The following is an 18,073-nucleotide window of genomic DNA, read 5'->3' on the forward strand; positions in this document are numbered from 1 at the left end:
ATTTACATAAAACAGGCAGTTAAAATTCATGCATCAAAACAGTTAAATATTGTATTTCACTTTAAATTTCTGAAAGACAAATTTTCACATCTTTTTTTTAGGCCTTATTTTAGTTCAAGTTTGAATCGTTTCCCTGGAAAGTAGCACCTGTGCATGCAATTATGTATAAACTTCATTTCTATCTTTATACCAGGACTTCTAAAGGTTGACCCAGCTATCAGTGAGCTAAGCTCTAAGCAGATCCAAAATTAAACAGCAGGAACAGGTTGGCAGGTCCTTAAATAAACCCATAAATTTTCCAAGCTGGAAAAAGCCTCCAACAAAACAAAAAAAAAAACATGCCAATTACTTATACAAGTACCTTGCACAAGGCCTAAATTAATATAAAGAAAAAAGGTTAAAATTTCCTTACATTTTTTTTTATCTGAATTGATTTTTTTAAATGGTTAATAAGTCTATAACTTTTTTTTTTTACTTTGGTCTAATCAAGCATAAAAAGCCTGAACACTTTTCACTCAAATAGTGTTCCCCCAATTTAAGAGGAAGGCAGCAGACAATTTCAACTTAAAAGAGAATTGCCAAAATAGGCAAAAGAAAAAGAAGGTGTAGAAGGCAACCAATAGTAAGTAGATATTGAAAACAGAATCTGGATAAGAGATAGGAGAGTCAGAAAAAAGATCTTAGAAAACAGAATCTAAAGACAACTAAGACAGAAAAGAGAACTCAGAGAAGAGGGAGAAAGAAAAGAGTTAAGTAGATTAGAGAGAGAAGAGAAGTTAAGTAAAATCCCCAATTCCTGTGCACTTCCTCTTTTATATTAGGGCTATTCCAGAAAAAAAATGTATGGAGGGGCTGGAAGGCATTTTTGTCAGCACCCACCACCCAGACAGTTTTAATGAGAATTAATGAGTGCATTATAGTGTGAAAAGTTGCTCTGATACCCATCACCCATGTATTATTAATACAATGTGCCTTCCAATAAAATTGAGAATGGAAATGGGGAATGTGTCAAAGAGACAACAACCCGACCAAAATAAAAAAAAAACACAACAGCAGAAGGTCACCAACAGGTCTTCAATGTAGCGAGAAATTCCCGCACCCGGAGGCGTCCTTCAGCTGGCCCCTAAACAAATATATACTAGTTCAGTGATAATGAACGCCATACTAATTTCCAAATTGTACACAAGAAACTAAAATTTAAATAATACAAGACTAACAAAGGCCAGAGGCTCCTGACTTGGGACAGGCGCAAAAATGCGGCGGGGTTAAACATGTTTGTGAGATCTCAACCCTCCCCCTATACCTCTAACCAGTGTAGAAAAGTAAAAGCATAACAATACGCACATTAAAATTCAGTTCAAGAGAAGTCCGAGTCTGATGTCAGAAGATGTAACCAAAGAAAATAAACAAAATGACAATAATACATAAATAACAACAGACTACTAGCAGTTAACTGACATGCCAGCTCCAGACTTCAATTAAACTGACTGAAAGATTATGATTTCATCATATGAACATCAGGCACAATCCTTCCCGTAAGGGGTTTAGTATCATACCATCATAACATATATGAGAAGAACATAACCCGTGTCATGCCAACAACTGTTTTTAGAATAAATGTGTTTAGTTCCGACGCAAAGACCTTATCAGTGACTCAATATTAACGCCAAAATATGCAATCTTTAATGACTTGACAACAGTATCGTAATTATATCCCTTCTTAATAAGTCTATTCAAAGGTTTTGTAAGTTTATGAGGTGAATACTGACACCTTTGTGCTTTATAAAGAATATTTCCATAAAAAATTGGATGTGAAATACCTGAACGTATAAAAAGTCTGCATGTTGAGCTATATTTACGAATGATGTCTTTATACCGATGATAAAATTTAGTAAATGTTTTGACTAGTTTGTGATATCGAAAACCCTGGTGTAATAATTTTTCAGTAATACATAAATTTCTCTCGTTAAAATCTAAAACATTGTTACATACACGAGCGAATCGTACAAGTTGAGATATATAAACACCGTAAGATGGTGACAAGGGAACTTCCAAGCCCCCCCCCTACATTTTTTTCTGGAATAGCCCTTAACTAGGATGGATTTTCAAGAATTTAAAAATCAGTTTATAAAAAAAAAGCTGGAGAAAAAATATGATCTTTTATTTCATCTCCAACTTAATAAAAATTCTACAAATCTTCAATTAAATTATTTTTTTAAATGTAAAATAGCATGTTACATGCAAACATTTTTTTTTTATAAATTCAAATTATACATAAGAAACAATCTCATGCTAAAATAATATTTCAATAACATCCTTTGCTTTGAGAAAACCTTATGTTGGGTAAAATTTCTCAGAAAATTAATCCTAGTCACCTTTATAAAAAATACCATATTACTGCAAGTAAAAAAAATTTTGGACCAAGCAAGTTTTATTAGGACCATCAAAAGTATAACATTGAATCCCTCTGAAATCTTGTTATTTTCAATATCTTAACTAAATTCAACAAGCTTTAAAAATATCTTTTTTCTTAAACGTAAAAAAGACTAAAATTTCAAACGTAATGTTGTCTTTTAATCAACATCCTGTGATAAAGAGATATTTAATAAATTAAAACAAAATTCTATCTAGACATTTGTTACATAAAATACTATTTAGAATATGAAGTATATAACACAACAAAAGTATTCAACTTACATCTATACAAATACTGGCTTTAGTTAAATACAAATTGTACTATTTAGCAATTGGTTATAAAAAGTTATCTCCCTTCTCAAAGTTTCATCTATACTTACATCACCATAAAGAAGACCATCAAATGAATCATGGATGCCTAGTACAGTGTATCCCTTTGTCAAAGCAAATCTGACAAAAGATCTGACAGCTGCATTGGCTCCACAAGCTGGGGCTCCAATATTCATAACTGCTAACTTTTTACCACTCTGAAATAGTGAAAAATAAATAAATTGGAGCTACTGAACATGTTGTAACAGCTAATCTCTCATACCTTGTTTATTTTAGTTTTTATTGAAATCATTAATGAAGGTCTAAGTGACCAAATTTGAACGTGGACAATAGAAATAAAAATGGCAGAACAGAATTTCACAATATTTTTGCCACCGTGCTGATGGAGCATAAAGCAATGAGTAATCTACCAATGCTATGTTGTTGCTGAGATCTGCCATCATCTTGCTTGACTTAATATAAAACTCAACCTGAATGAAAATAAAGAAATGATAGAAGAGTTGTATTCCATCTACAAGTAAGGTGACTTTACTTAATGAATGTTGTAACTGATTTCCTGATTGTGACCTACCAAATTAGACTTATTGTTGGTTTTGAAATAACATGAGCAAGGCTACAGGTGCCACATTTCAAATAAAATCTGCTTAAAACTTCTAAAGCACCTGAGATCCCCCCCCCCCTTTTTTGGTGGGGTTTGTGTTGCTAAGCCTTAATTTTCTTTATGTGGTTTGTGTAATTTTGTTTGTCTGTTGGCTATTTGCTTGTCAGTATATTTTTGACTTATGAGTTCGAAGGTCCCTCTTATGAGTTTGAAGGTCCCTCTTATGAGTTCGAAGGTCCCTCTGATAACTTTCTCCTCTCTTTTATATTAAATAGATACAAGCAACAATCAATCAATCTATCTTATATTCAATTATTAAAGAAATTCCTATTTCTACTTCAATGTCATCAAGATGAAGTAAGTTAAATATATATAAATAAAAAGTTGTATTTATTGCTTAGAGTAAATTATAATTATTTTTAAGGTCAAATTACAGTAAATGGGCTATGTCTTCGATTTCAGTAAAATTTGGCATACAGCTCTGGCTCGAAGAACTTCAACTGAAAATCGAAATAATAATGCATTTATCTCAATTATCATTTGAAATATTACTGATTGAATTCTTACAAAATGGGTGAACATTTGTATAGAAAGCACATAAAATCGGCGAAAACCCTTCTAAAATTTGTCTTAAAATCGCCAAATCTCTAATTCTACTCCATAGATTTTTCTTGAAAAACTGTATGTTGTTGATACATAAATTTCCGTTATAATGATGCAAAATAAAAATAGGGTCACCGACTTCGTTTTTACAGTATACATCATTCAAAGTTGCGTTCTTTGTGAAAAAATCCAACAAAACGTTGAAATAATCGTAACGTTATCGCGTTGCAGGCCGTAAAACGTTGATTTTTGACGTTTTTCACTACCAATAAGGTAACAAATTGTTAATTAGATAAAAAAACAAAGTCGGTGACCCTATGATTATTTTATATCATTAAAACAGAAATTTATGTGTCAACAATATATAGTTTTTTAAGAAAAATCTATGGAGTAGAATTAGAGATTTGGCGATTTCAAGACAAATTTTAGAAGGTTTTTTGCCGATTTTATGTGCTTTCTATAAAAATGTTCACCCATATTAAGAGAAATCAATCTGCAACTTTTCAGAAAATAAAAGAGATAAATGTATTATTTTTTCGATTTTCAGTTGTAGTTCAACAAGCCAAGGTTGTATGCAATTTTTTAGCAAAATCTGCGACATAGCCCATTTACTGTTCCTTGACCATAACTTACAGAGCACACTTGACCAGTGGGATCACACATTACTTTTGGTGGCCGAAGTTTACTGAGCCTCAAGTATGTTGCTAAATTGTTTTGGAAACTCCTAAAATACAAAATAAAATATCTTTAACATCCTTAAATCCAAAATCTTCTTAATTGGCTCTGATGTACAATAGAGCCTTCTAATATTCATGAATTCAATTATAAATATTGTTTCTATAGGTTTGTTTTGTATCAAAGTGTCAACATTCTTTGTCATTTAGAATTGTCTCATTAGCAATCATACCACATCTTATTATTTTTATAATCATTTATATGACTGAAATAAAGAAATGTAGCACCTCTCAGAGATAATTTTTTCACTTATATTACCCATAAGGAGAATGTGAAATTAAAGAGTGAATACTATCGATTCAAATTGAAATATCTTTCTGCATACACATACACAGTCTATAAGACACTCTCTTGTCTTAAAAAATGTGAAATAATAAACATCAATGGCTCTTTTCACAAACAAAAACAAGAATGTGTCCATAGTAAACGGATGCCCCACTAGCACTATCATTTTCTATGATCAGTGGACTGTGAAATTGGGGTCAAAACTCTAATTTGGCATTAAAATTAGAAAGATCATATCATTTATATGGAACATGTGTACTAAGTTTCAAGTTGATTGGACTTCAACTTCATGTGTACTAAGTTTCAAGTTGATTGGACTTCAACTTTATGTGTACTAAGTTTCAAGTTGATTGGACTTCAACTTCATCAAAAACTACCTTGACCAAATACTTTGACCTGAAGTGGGACAGACAGACGAACGAATGGAAGGACGAACGGACACACAGATTGAAAAAACATAATGCCCCTAGTTTGGGCATAAAAATTACAATTGTTGATACTAAGTTGTATTGAACTCTCCATGACTTAAGAGTATTTTTCTCGTTAGATTTTTTGCAAAATGAGTTACAGATCATTTTAATATCCATATATATATATCTATAATAAACTGTTACCTCAAGTTGTTCAAAGATTCAATCATCAAATCAAACTTACTTTCCTCTCAACCTCACAGCTTCCTGGAAATTCTTTTTATTCATTGCTTCCTGTACACTTTTTGTCTGAAATTACAGAAATTATTGTTAACAATTTAATAAAAAAACAAAAAACAAAGACTCCCAGGGGCCCGTATTATTTATCGACTTGATGAAAATAATAATGTATATATTTGGCAATGATGTGATATTTTTCTCATTAATACTGATCAAACTGTTCAGAATAATATTGCCAATAAAATTAGGACATTTCAAAATTTTCAAAAATAATAAGAAAAATATAATTTTGAAAAAAATCATAGTTATAAAATCATGCATCATACACTTGTTACTAATTAGAATAGGTAGGTATTTTTCTTTAGCAGACTTTATAGCATCAGGTAAAGAAAAGTGTTAGGACCCCAAATCAACAGCAATCATCTAGGGTTGAAGTCATAAAACTTTGCTCAGTGCTCGGAGAACAAAAATCGTGCTCGAAACATGAAATCCAGCATTTTGATTGGTTGATTTTCGAGTACGAGTACAAAAAACTGACTCGAAAATTGTATGACCGCAAGGCCTGGATTTACATTGATTCATTCTACAAAAGAAATACTTGTTTTTTTTTTAACTGAGACAACTTGTGTATAACAATTTCTTTCCATTTTAATTGAACAATTGAAAACGAAGCTGCACAAATAACTTGAATTGTAAGCTATTGCTCTCTTATAAAAAATAGAGTACTATAAATATTCAGTAAACAGGAAGTTGATGAATGATTGATGTTAAAAGCATCACACTGTAAATAGAAAATTAAGGATATGGGGTTTACATCCACAACACAAAATCAGTACATGCACAGTAAAAGACACAAAAAGTGTATTGCTGTTCTTCATCTCAAAGTCACAGTGAAGCATTTTAAGATTTAGGTTGATTCCAAATTTAAGAAACTTGGTAGTTCCTTAGATGAAGCAAAATTGTTTGCGAAGAAAATTTCATACATGACTATTATATGTAAGAGTATATCAGAATTCAGAAAACAAGAAATACAAGATCCATGAATCTGAAAATGCATCACAAAGTATGAGGGTTTGGATGGGGTTAAATGATTAAAGAATAATGCCCTTAAAAAATGAAGATTAGAGAATAACGGGCAAAAAAAAATGAAGATTAGTGAATATAGGGGTTATTTTTTTGAAGATTAGAGAAAAAAGGTGTTAATTTTTTAAAGATTAGAGAAAAAAGGGGTGAAAATTAAGTGTTTACAGAATAACACCTTGTTTTTCATATCAAGCATTCAAAATGGCAGCATCTTAAGTTTTGTAGATGAAGATTGGCTTACCCTTTCAACACATTCCAATAAAGGAACTCTAACTGTCTGGTTACCATCTAAAGACACAACACATGCTGGTGTATCAGGTTTGGCATCCATCAGGGCTAGTACAGCCTCAGCACCCATTCTGGCTCCCTGAAAAATATTGAAATTTTTAAAAATTGCGAGAATTAACATTTTTATGCAATTTGTTGTAGCAAAGAGTTTGATTGGATGACAACTTATTTATATGAAAATCTTTCCATTGTCAAATTTATTTCAAAATGAAGCTTTTACCTTTGATGTCGTAAGAGAAGCCTAGAAGTCTGACTGCCTTAGTTCCAAACACAAGAACAAGGTTTCATTGAATTTTCCATTTATAAAATTGTTTAATTCGCATTAGAATGGAGATAACTGTATCTTTTTTAAGTATGGGCTACTAAAACTTTGTTTTTTCTGTTGTAAATATCTATTTATCTAGCTCCCCTTCACACCTTTTGGTCAACACAATCAAGACAGTAAAACCTTCAATTTACATAGGCCATCTCCTAAATATCACCTGTGACAACATTCAATATTAACTTGGAAAAAGGGTTATTTGGGTCATACCACTAACAAACTCAAAAGCCTTTAACAACAGTAAATAACACCCTTTCCATTTTTCTTTCTTTCATTTTTTTGGTTTTTGGTAAAACATTATCAAAAGGAGAATACAGTGAAAAAATGAAGATTTCAGAGTGCCAACAATGTAATTTTTTTTAATATTTACATTAATTACTTACGGCAAAATATATCCATCAGCATCAATTTTCAAACTTGTCTGACACAATTGTGAAGTTAACCTCTAACATGTATTTCATTAAACTCCCAAGAAAGATGACACTTGCAAGATATTATAGATTTCATAATTAACGTAAATACTTTTTTCACAAATCAAATAAATAAGCTGTGTAAATCAGATAGTAAATAACGCAAACTTTTCATGTACAAACCAGAATTCTGTCAAAAGCTGTTGGTTTTCCTCCTCGTTGTACATGGCCGAGAACAGTAACTCTTGTATCATACTTCAATTCATTTGTGATTAGCTGCAAGAGAGAAATTATAACATTTATTTGTGATTAGCTGCAAGAGAGAAATTATAACATTTATTTAAAAGAAGGTAATAACTTAAATATGATTGCAAGCTTAAGGCTTCATACTGATTTACATGTACCTCACCAAGTTTGTGCTATATTCATACCCTGATGTATCAAAAATCAATTTATAATTTTCATAAGAATTTGAAAAATATTAACAACTTTCAGATTCGTTCCCTAAATAATGATATATACCATGAATACTGTAAACCAACTTTTCACAGACCTGTTTGTCACCTTTAGGCCTTATCAGTCGATTTCACTGCGATATACACAATGTATTCCCAATATTCTAACTGATTGATTGGTTGGTGTTTAACGCCACTTTCAACACTATTGTGCTATTTCGTGGTGGTTAGTTTTTTTGGTTGAAGAATCCGGAGTGCCGGGAGGGGACCACCGACCTTCGGTAAGAAAACTAACAATCCTAGATAGTTAAGGATGGCGTAGAGTGCACCTGCCCCAATGCTTGATTCAAACTCACAACCTCAGTGTTGACTGGCTAATGATGCAGTAGTTGGACTACTTAGATCACTCAGCCACCGAGGCCCCCAATATTCCAACTTTGTCTGAATATTCACATAAGAGAAATTACAAGTTTGACATATTTGCCACTATAGTACTAAATGGTGAGTTGATTGAAAATGTACAGTTGTACAGTTTATTCCAATGACCTATGTGAATACAATGGTATTCATAGTACAGTAAACAATTATAACAAGGTTACCCTCTGTCACAGTGATGATGAAACATTGAGTTTTTTTCATAGAAACATTTAAACATGTACAGGATTGTCTATAAACAAAAAGTATTAGCAAAGCAATAATTTGACAAAATAACAACAAAAGAAACACAACACCTCCATTAATTTTCTTGTAGTTAAAATTTCTATTGCATAGAACTTTGTTAAAATTAAATTCATGGTTTGAGTCCTAATTTTGACACAATGTTTAGAAGCAAGATTTTTGAGAAAATTCTGAATTCCAATTTTTGTCATCTCTAAACACATTTTTAATATACAAACATAAAAACTGCTAAATTTGTGAAAACCAAAGTGTTGCATCTATTCACATTTAACAACGAAAAATGACTGTTTTTCATTTTCTAAAAGAAAATCTTGTTTAATGACCAATTTGAAATTGAGTTGTCTAAAGACTTTAAATTTTTGATTTTATTCTATTGAATTCAATTTTCGCCACTAGGTTATGCTTTGACCAATTTGAAACTTGAAATTTTTGATTTTTTTCTATTGAAATTCAATTTTCACCACTAAGTTATGCTTGAAATATACTAGATTTCTACAAATGTGTAGCAAAAATAAGAAATAATGAAACTAATATGTATGGTAAGATTTGACAAGTTATTTGTGTTGTTAAACTTGTATATTTGCATTTTTATCTACTAGCAAAACTTAATGTTGGTTTACAAAACTTACAGTAAATTGAGAACTGTTTGTGATATTAAATTGTGACAGTACCAGGCACATTGTAACTGACATTTTAAATTCATATCTCATTATATGTGTGCAGTTTTTCTTAAAGGCATATTTCTAGCATTTTAAATTCATATTTCATTATTTATGTGCAACTTTTCTTCAATTTCAAAAACACCTTAGATCACTCAATTTTGGATTGGGTTCGTGCAGTTGGGCTTTTAGTTTTCTGTCTACTGTTCTGTAGAATGGTGTTTGATTTTTTGGCCATGGTATTTTTTCTCCCTTTTTTTTATGTATGGTATTCTATTGTCCTATTCGCCTTTTCAGAATCTAATGCATTATGGGTAATATTTTCAAAAACGTTCACCAAAACGTTGTGATTGGTTTAAATAGTCCCAAACAATGGAAATTAAACCAATGAATTAATGTTATTTTCATTTTGGTGTACGAATAATGAGATTACCCATTGTCCTTTAGATTCTGAAAAGGCGAATTGGTATCTTGTACCTCCTTTTTTTAATACACTTTAGAACCCCTAGTTTTTTCCACTTGATTTTTTATGGAATTTTAAGGAATATTTTCCTTGCAAAACTGGTGATTTGGCACAATTAGCTTTGAAATCAACATATCTTTATTCAAATTGGTAATAATTGTTAAAATATTCAAAACTATTTATTTTAAAAGACATTTTGCTTTGAAAGAGAATCTCATATTAAGTATTATAATGTACAATACCATCTTATAGCAACAACAACAACAAAAAATAATTTTAAATAATCTAACTGCATATTTAAAAGACTACATTTTACTTTCAATATACAGGCTAAGGTCAAAAGTGTTTCACCTATCAGAAATCATTATTTCAAATAAAAACATTCTCAAAAACTAATTTGAGGACAGATTTTTGATTTTTTTTATGTTAAACTCATATTAAAATTTTTAACATATGAGTTTAACATAAAAAAAATAATTTAAAAATTGTAGTTTCTATTGGTTTAATAATATGAAATATTTTTATTACATGTCATTACTGAAAAACATTATTTGTTTAAAAATATTGACATTAAGCGTTATTGTTTTTGTATAAATATATAGCTTAAATATTAGATGGAGAAACACTTTTGACCTCTGACTATAAACGCTGAATAAAATGATTAACATACATCTTTAACCATATTGGCAGTAATTGGATTGCCATCAATATCAATTGCACCTTCTGCCACGATGACTATGTTCAAGCGCAGGCCCATCTCTCTTTCCTACAAATTGTAAAAATACACCATTTATATTACCTTTTCACAAAGAATCTTGCCTTTCTTATTGTCTCCCTTTGAATATGAATTAGAAAGTAAACATTTCCCTTACCCGATTATAGCAATAAACATCCATCATCCTGATAAAAGAATATGACACTGAAATTACCTTAACTGTCCAGTAATATTTTAAAAATATTTTTTGTGTTTTTTTTATTTAGGTTCATTTGTATGATTCAGAGTTTATTGTGCTGTCCATTTCAGTGAAAATAGAATACATTATAGTCATTTTTGTTAAGGGAACAGCTGAAGCCCACCTCTGGGTGCTTGATTTTATTGCTGTGCTAAAGACCAATTGGTGGCCACAGGCTGTTTTCTGCTCTTTGGTCGGGTTGTTGTCTCTTTGACACATTTCCCATTATCATTCTCTATTTTTTACTGAATTAAATTGACTTGTACAGATGGGTTTCTAAAAAATGCTTTAATTTCACACAAATCAGCTGCATCACAATCATCATTAATAAGGCAAATTTAAAAGAATTGACCTTCAAATCTGATTTTTTAACTTAAAAGACTTTATATGAATAAAATTCTGAACAATCTCATGAAATACTGATTGAATTATAGCTGCTTTATGTTTGAACAAGAAAATTTGCTGTAAAATATCACATGCATATCCTGAAAAATAATGTGTTAATGTGATATGAATAACCAATTGTATTACTTGATCAAAATCATGATTTATAATGTGCTAGCTATAGCTTGCAAAGGGACAGAACCCAAGAAGACATATCACCATAATCAAGACTCATTGTTCTGAATTCAGGCTTATTAGTATTAAATCTTACTTCTATTTTAACATGCTCTCAGGAAAAGGAGTAAATATCAATTTCAAATCCTTCTTACCTAACCTGAAACACATTTGCTAAAACAAACCCCTCATAGAAACATTAATTTTTGTATTTTTGTATTTTGTTGAACATCTGAATTCTTGGTTCACATTTGCTCATGAAAACCACAAAAACTACCTAAAAAAATAATGAATCAGCAGTAGCACTTTTCAAATGTGTTACTTTTTCAAAACTTTACATATACTTACAGCTGACAGTTTTTTACATAGTGTTTTTTCCCAACCATGATCTGGAGGACACTCTGGAATTAATACCCAATCAGCTTCCGTAGCCAGAGCAGCAACTAAGGCTAAATACCTATGGAGATGACAAAAAATATACAAATATCCTATAGTTAGTTAAAAAGGTCATCTATTTGTAAATTGTATTGTTGTCTGTCACAAAAAAAAATCCATTTAATACATGACCCTTCTATATGTAAGAATATCTATGGTAAGTACAGTCAAATCTGCTTTAATGCTATAATGGTCACCTTGTTTCAGCAGTCACCTGCCTCTAACCGTCACTTTCAGACCTCACAAACGTTTTCTCTATATAATTTTACTCTTTTCAGTGGTCACTTGTCTAAAGCGGTCAGCAGTCAACTAATTTTTGGACGAAATCTTCATTTCAACTTTTAACAACAGTCTTTCAAGTTTTTAACAATCAAAATATAATCATGACGAAAAAAATACATGTGCTTATAATCGAGGTCAAAAAGAAAAAATGAACCTGTTTGCAACTGAGATCGCGCAATATGAAGTGAATTTGAGAATTTCTCGTGTTCCACTCCTTTCAGTTTCCATTAAAAACCATATCATGGACTTATTTTTCAACAAGTATTAACTATTTTAAATGTTTTCTTCAAATTTAGAGTGCTGGAATCTGCATTTTTATTTGTCTGCTTGCACAAACGACAACTCTACCAATTGAAAACACTAAAATAATTTCCCTGGGCCTGGCCACGTGCTAAGTTGGAATAGGAATGTTTTTTAAGAACTTTAATTAAAAGGTCACCTCTCTTGAGTGGTCACTTTTGATACTACCCATAAATGACTGCTTAATACAGGTTTGACTGTATTCAGTTATTCAGAAGTTGATAAGAGATAGATGTGAAATGCATTGTTTTATATAACATGCTCATATGAAGTTTGAAGCCAAATTTCAGAAAGCTCTGATTTTTAGTTCCTATCAAAAATGAACCAATATTTCATGGGGCAGAGTGAGCACATGGAGGAAACCCCACCAAAGGATGGACAAACAAACAGAGGCCAGTCTTAGCACTCAACCACAGGCTAACCAACCCAGGCTTGTAAAAATACTCTCTACAGAATCTAACTGAAATGTTTGTAAAATTCAGCTTCTGGCCTCTATTTTTAAAAGTTTATCATGAAGACTGAGAGGTAAAATTGTATCCTCCATAAGAGAGGGAGTATAATGATGTTGTAGCTTGGACGTCTAGAGGCAATTATTTGCTATTATTACTTACTGTGGATTCATTTATTTTCGTGGGTATCAATTTATGTGGATTGAGGAAAACTTCCGTTTTTCGTGGAAATTTGATTTTGTTGTTTTACCAATCTCTACATACAAAGCCTATGCAAAATTTGTAATTCGTTGAACATTTGAATTTGTGGTTTACTAGTACCACGAAACCCACGAAAATTGGTATCCAACGAATAATGTTTAATCCACAGTATCCTTTTATAAAGACAAAATGCCACATACCCACAGTGCCTACCCATAACTTCTAATACAAAAGCTCTTTGATGGCTTGATGCAGTGGTTGAAATAGAATCAACTGATTCTATGATTCTGTGCAGTGCTGAGTCTGTCCCGATGGTCATGTCTGTGCCACAGAAATCATTATCAATAGATCCAACCATTCCAACTATGTTTATGTGACTGCAATTTCTTCTTTGTTCATCTGTTATTTTCCCTATATAAAAAAGGAATTATTAACTTTTTTAAAATATTGAAAGTCTTATAACAGCTGAAGATTTTCAAAGCTTAAACATTTTATTTAAAGGAGAGACATTATGTTGTCACTGATATAAACCATATAATTTATATACAGACTTACAGTCCGCCAGACTGACACTGTCTAACATTGGGTCAGACAGTCATGCCAAATACATTTTAGCAAAATGCTTTTTGTTGGTCCGAAAGCAAAATGAATTTCATGATTAACTTGTTGTACTGTACTCCCTTCTATTTCAGAGAATTTTCAGGTAAAACCATTCATGTCACAGCTTTTAATTGAAAACCATTCGTTCAATTGTACAATTATCTCTATCCCACTGCTTCAATTCCCTATATATCATGTATATTACTTTACATTAGGAATTTATGTTATTTTTACTAATATTTTGCTATCTCCATCTTTGACCCAAAACCGGATGTGAAGTGCAAAAAAAAAATATGCTTCGTTGAGTGCAGCCTGATACGACCGCAGAGGTTGAACCCTGAACAGTTGGTGCAAGTTTGGACACAATATTCAAGCTTGATACTGTCTGAATTTGGATTGTGATCAAATTTTTGACAGGTTTCTGACACAAAATAAATGTGGTGAATTATCTAAAATTTTTAAATGGGTTAAAAAAATTGTATTTAATTTTAATTGAAGATTTCTTGCTATTGAGCAATACTGTGCAAAAGAAGATTTCTTGCTATTGCGCAATACTGTGCAATTGAATATTTCTTGCAATTGCGCAATACTGTGCAATTCAATATTTCTTGCTATTGCGCAATACTGTGAAATTGAAGATTTCTTGATATTGCGCAATATTGTGCTATTGGATATTTCTTGCTATTGCGCAATACTGTGCAATTGAAGATTTCTTGCTATTGCACAATACTTAATATAATAATTTACACATCCTGTTTGGTGTGTATCTCCTGCCATATCATTATTATTTGCTTTTATATATAAATCAGAAATAACCAACTTAAAATGGAAAATTTTAAAGCAAAAAAACCTAGAGGCTCTCAAGAGCCTGTGTCGCTCACCTTGGTCTTTGTGCATATTAAACAATGGACACAGATAAATTCATGACAAAATTGAGTTTTGGAGATGGTGATGTGTTTGTAGATCTTACTTTACTGAACATTCTTGTTGCTACAATTATCTCTATCTATAATGTACTTTGCCCAATCATTACAGTGGAAAATATTTTCTAAAAATTTACAAAAATTTATGAAAATTGTTAAAAATTGACTATAAAGGACAATAACTCCTTAAGGGTCAATTGACAATTTTGATCATGTTGACTTACTTTTAGATCTTATTTTGCTGGACATTATTGCTGCTTACAGTTTGTAATAATATTCAAGATAATAACCAACCAGATGCTCCGCAGGGCGTAGCTTTATACGACCGCAGAGGTTGAACCCTGAACGGTTGGGGCAAGTATGGACACAACATTCAAGCTGGATTCCGCTCTAAATTTGGATTGTGATTAAATAGTTGACACAGCATAGGTTTCTGACACAGAATGAATGTATTCAAATGAACTAAAAAAAAATTTTGTTTTCTCTTAGAGCAATTCACTATGCTGTTGAATATTAATCCTCTCAAAAAAATGTTTGAAGAAATTTTCTTTTTATTTATGAAATTTCAAATGAGAAAAATTTAACCCAATTTTTTATTCACATCCCCCTTCCCCTTATTCCAAAACTAATTTCAATTAAAATATTCTAATGGAGTTTGCAACAATTACTACTCATTTAAATACATGATGTAAAAAAACTGCTTGTTATCACTGAATGGTAAAGATTATTTAAATTTATCAGTTGGTAGTAAAAAGTGAATATACATTGTATATTGTATATAACAAAGATTTAAGTTGATTCTGGACAAAGAAAGATAACTCCAATTAAAAAAAAATTATTGCAGATATTTCTTGCTTACTATACTGGACAAAGAAAGATAACTCTTAATTAAAAAAAAAATTGCTATTTCACAATATTGTGAAATAAGATATTTCTTGCCATTGCACAATACTGTGCAATTGAAAAGACTTGCTATTGCACAATACTTAATATAATAATTTTAGATCCTGATTTGGACCAACTTGAAAACTGGGCCCATAATCAAAACTCTAAGTACATGTTTAGATTCAGCATATCAAAGAGGCCCAAGAATTTATTTTTTGTTAAAATCAAACTTAGTTTAATTTTGGACCCTTTGCACTTTAATTTAGACCAATTTTAAAACTGGACCAAAAATTAAGAATCTACATACACAGTTAGATTTGGCATATCAAAGAACCCAAATTATTCAATTTTTGATGAAATCAAACAATGTTTAATTTTGGACCCCGATTTGGGCCAACTTGAAAACTGGGCCAATAATCAAAAATCTAAGTACATTTTTAGATTCAGCATATCAAAGAACCCCAAGGTTTCAATTTTTGTTAAAATCAAACTAAGTTTAATTTTGGACCCTTTGGACCTTAATGTAGACCAATTTGAAAAAGGGACCAAAAATTAAGAATCTACATACACAGTTAGATTCGGCATATTAAAGAACCCCAATTATTCAATTTTGATGAAATCAAACAAAGTTTAATTTGGACCCTTTGGGCCCCTTTTTCCTTAACTGTTGGGACCAAAACTTCCAAAATCAATACCAACCTTCCTTTTATAGTCATAAACCTTGTGTTTAAATTTCATAGATTTCTATTCACTTATACTAATGCTATGGTGCGAAAACCAAGAAAAATGCTTATTTGGGTCCCTTTATGGCCCCTAATTCCTTAACTGTTGGGACCGAAACTCCCAAAATAAATACCAACCTTCCTTTTGTGGTCATAAACATTGTGTTTAAATTTCATTGATTTCTATTTACTTTAACTAAAGTTATTGTGCGAAAACCAAGAATAATGCTTATTTGGGCCCTTTTTTGGCCCCTAATTCCTAAACTGTTGAAAATAAAACTCCCAAAATCAATCCCAACCTTTATTTTGTGGTTATAAACCTTGTGTCATAATTTCATAGATTTCTATTAACTTAAACTAAAGTTATAGTGCGAAAACCAAGAAAATGCTTATTTGGGCCCTTTTTGGCCCCTAATTCCTAAAATGTTGGGACCAAAACTCCCAAAATCAATACCAGCCTTCCTTTTATGGTCATAAACCTTGTGTTAAAATTTCATAGATTTCTATTCACTTTTACTAAAGTTAGAGTGCGAAAACTAAAAGTATTCGGACGACGACGACGACGACGACGACGACGACGACGACGACGACGACGACGACGACGACGCCAACGTGATAGCAATATACGACGAAAATTTTTTCAAAATTTGCGGTCGTATAAAAACTGCAAAATTTTATTTAAAATTATTTATTAGGGGGCAGCAACCCAACAAGGGGTTGTCTGATTTGTCTGAAAATTTGAGGGCAGATAGATCTTGATCTAATAAACAATTTAATTCCAATCAGATTTGCTCCAAATGCTTTGGTTTCATAGATAAAAGCCAAAATCTACATTTCACCCCTATGTACTATTTTTAGCCATGGTGGCCATCTTGGTTGGTAGGCCGGGTCATCAGACACATTTTTTGAACTAGATACCCCAATGATGATTGTGGTCAAGTTTGGTTAAATTTAGCCTAGTAGTTTCAGGAGAAGATTTTTTTTAAAGAATACTAAAATTTTAGAAAAATGGTTAAAAATTGACTATAAAGTCAAATTTTGGGACTTTTTCTTTTTGATATAATGGTAGTTACCTACTTTATATTAAAATTTTAAGATTTTTAACAAAAAGTAGGTTTATACCAATATTAGAAGAAAAGAAATTGTCAAATTTGCAATCACATTGAAATAGCCTATTACACCTTAGGCCACACCAATTTAATTTCTTGTTCTACGGATTTTTGGACTCCAAAATTTGGGGCGAGCGAGCGATTTAAAAATTTAAATAAAAAAATATTTATTTTGCAAATTCTTGAGGCGAAGCTTGAAAATTAAAGGCGAGTGATTATATTTTTTTTTGTAAACATAAAATAGTAGGTTTCGACAATATTAAAACTTGATTTATCACTTGTACTTTGTCTTTTCTTTAATTTCTGAAGTATTTTTCCCCTGTTCACCAAGAAATAATTAAATCTGGTCTATGTATGTGTGACTGACAATGAGACAATTCTCTATCTAAGTCATATTCAGTTTGAGGGCAACCCCTTAATGTTATAAATACTAGTATCCCTTTTTTCATGTTTTATGAGTGATCAATACAAGTTATAATATATTTGTTTGTACAAAAGGGCTCATATTTTCTCAAAAAACTATACATCTATCTCGTATTAAATGGTCAAAACATGTCCAAGAATTTTGTAATATTCCTGGACTTTAACCATGTTAACACATTTACTATAACAGTTTAATATTATTCAAAATAAGTGGACCTCTCTTTTAGAAAAAGTTGTTTAAAATATGATGTAACTC

The 18,073-nt window shown here is 31.2% G+C and overlaps 1 protein-coding gene across 8 annotated transcripts in view; it reads right to left on the reverse strand.

The window, feature by feature from the left end:
* Positions 1-18,073, reverse strand: part of LOC134691291 (ATP-dependent 6-phosphofructokinase-like) — a 60,844-nt gene that overhangs the window by 24,893 nt on the left and 17,878 nt on the right. For 7 of the 8 annotated variants that reach the window (XM_063551744.1, XM_063551737.1, XM_063551743.1 and 4 more), the window contains exons 5-12: positions 13,356-13,566; positions 11,837-11,945; positions 10,648-10,743; positions 7,906-7,998; positions 6,944-7,069; positions 5,624-5,688; positions 4,583-4,673; positions 2,796-2,942 (exon numbers count right to left, since the gene is read on the reverse strand). In XM_063551744.1, coding sequence (XP_063407814.1) covers positions 2,796-2,942; positions 4,583-4,673; positions 5,624-5,688; positions 6,944-7,069; positions 7,906-7,998; positions 10,648-10,743; positions 11,837-11,945; positions 13,356-13,566 — 938 coding nt within the window. Of the gene's footprint in view, positions 1-361; positions 374-2,795; positions 2,943-4,582; positions 4,674-5,623; positions 5,689-6,943; positions 7,070-7,905; positions 7,999-10,647; positions 10,744-11,836; positions 11,946-13,355; positions 13,567-18,073 lie in introns of all 8 variants that reach the window. The other variant, XM_063551740.1, reaches the window with a different exon arrangement.

Source organism: Mytilus trossulus, chromosome 11 (assembly GCF_036588685.1).
Source record: "Mytilus trossulus isolate FHL-02 chromosome 11, PNRI_Mtr1.1.1.hap1, whole genome shotgun sequence".
NCBI classification, from domain to species: domain Eukaryota; kingdom Metazoa; phylum Mollusca; class Bivalvia; order Mytilida; family Mytilidae; genus Mytilus; species Mytilus trossulus.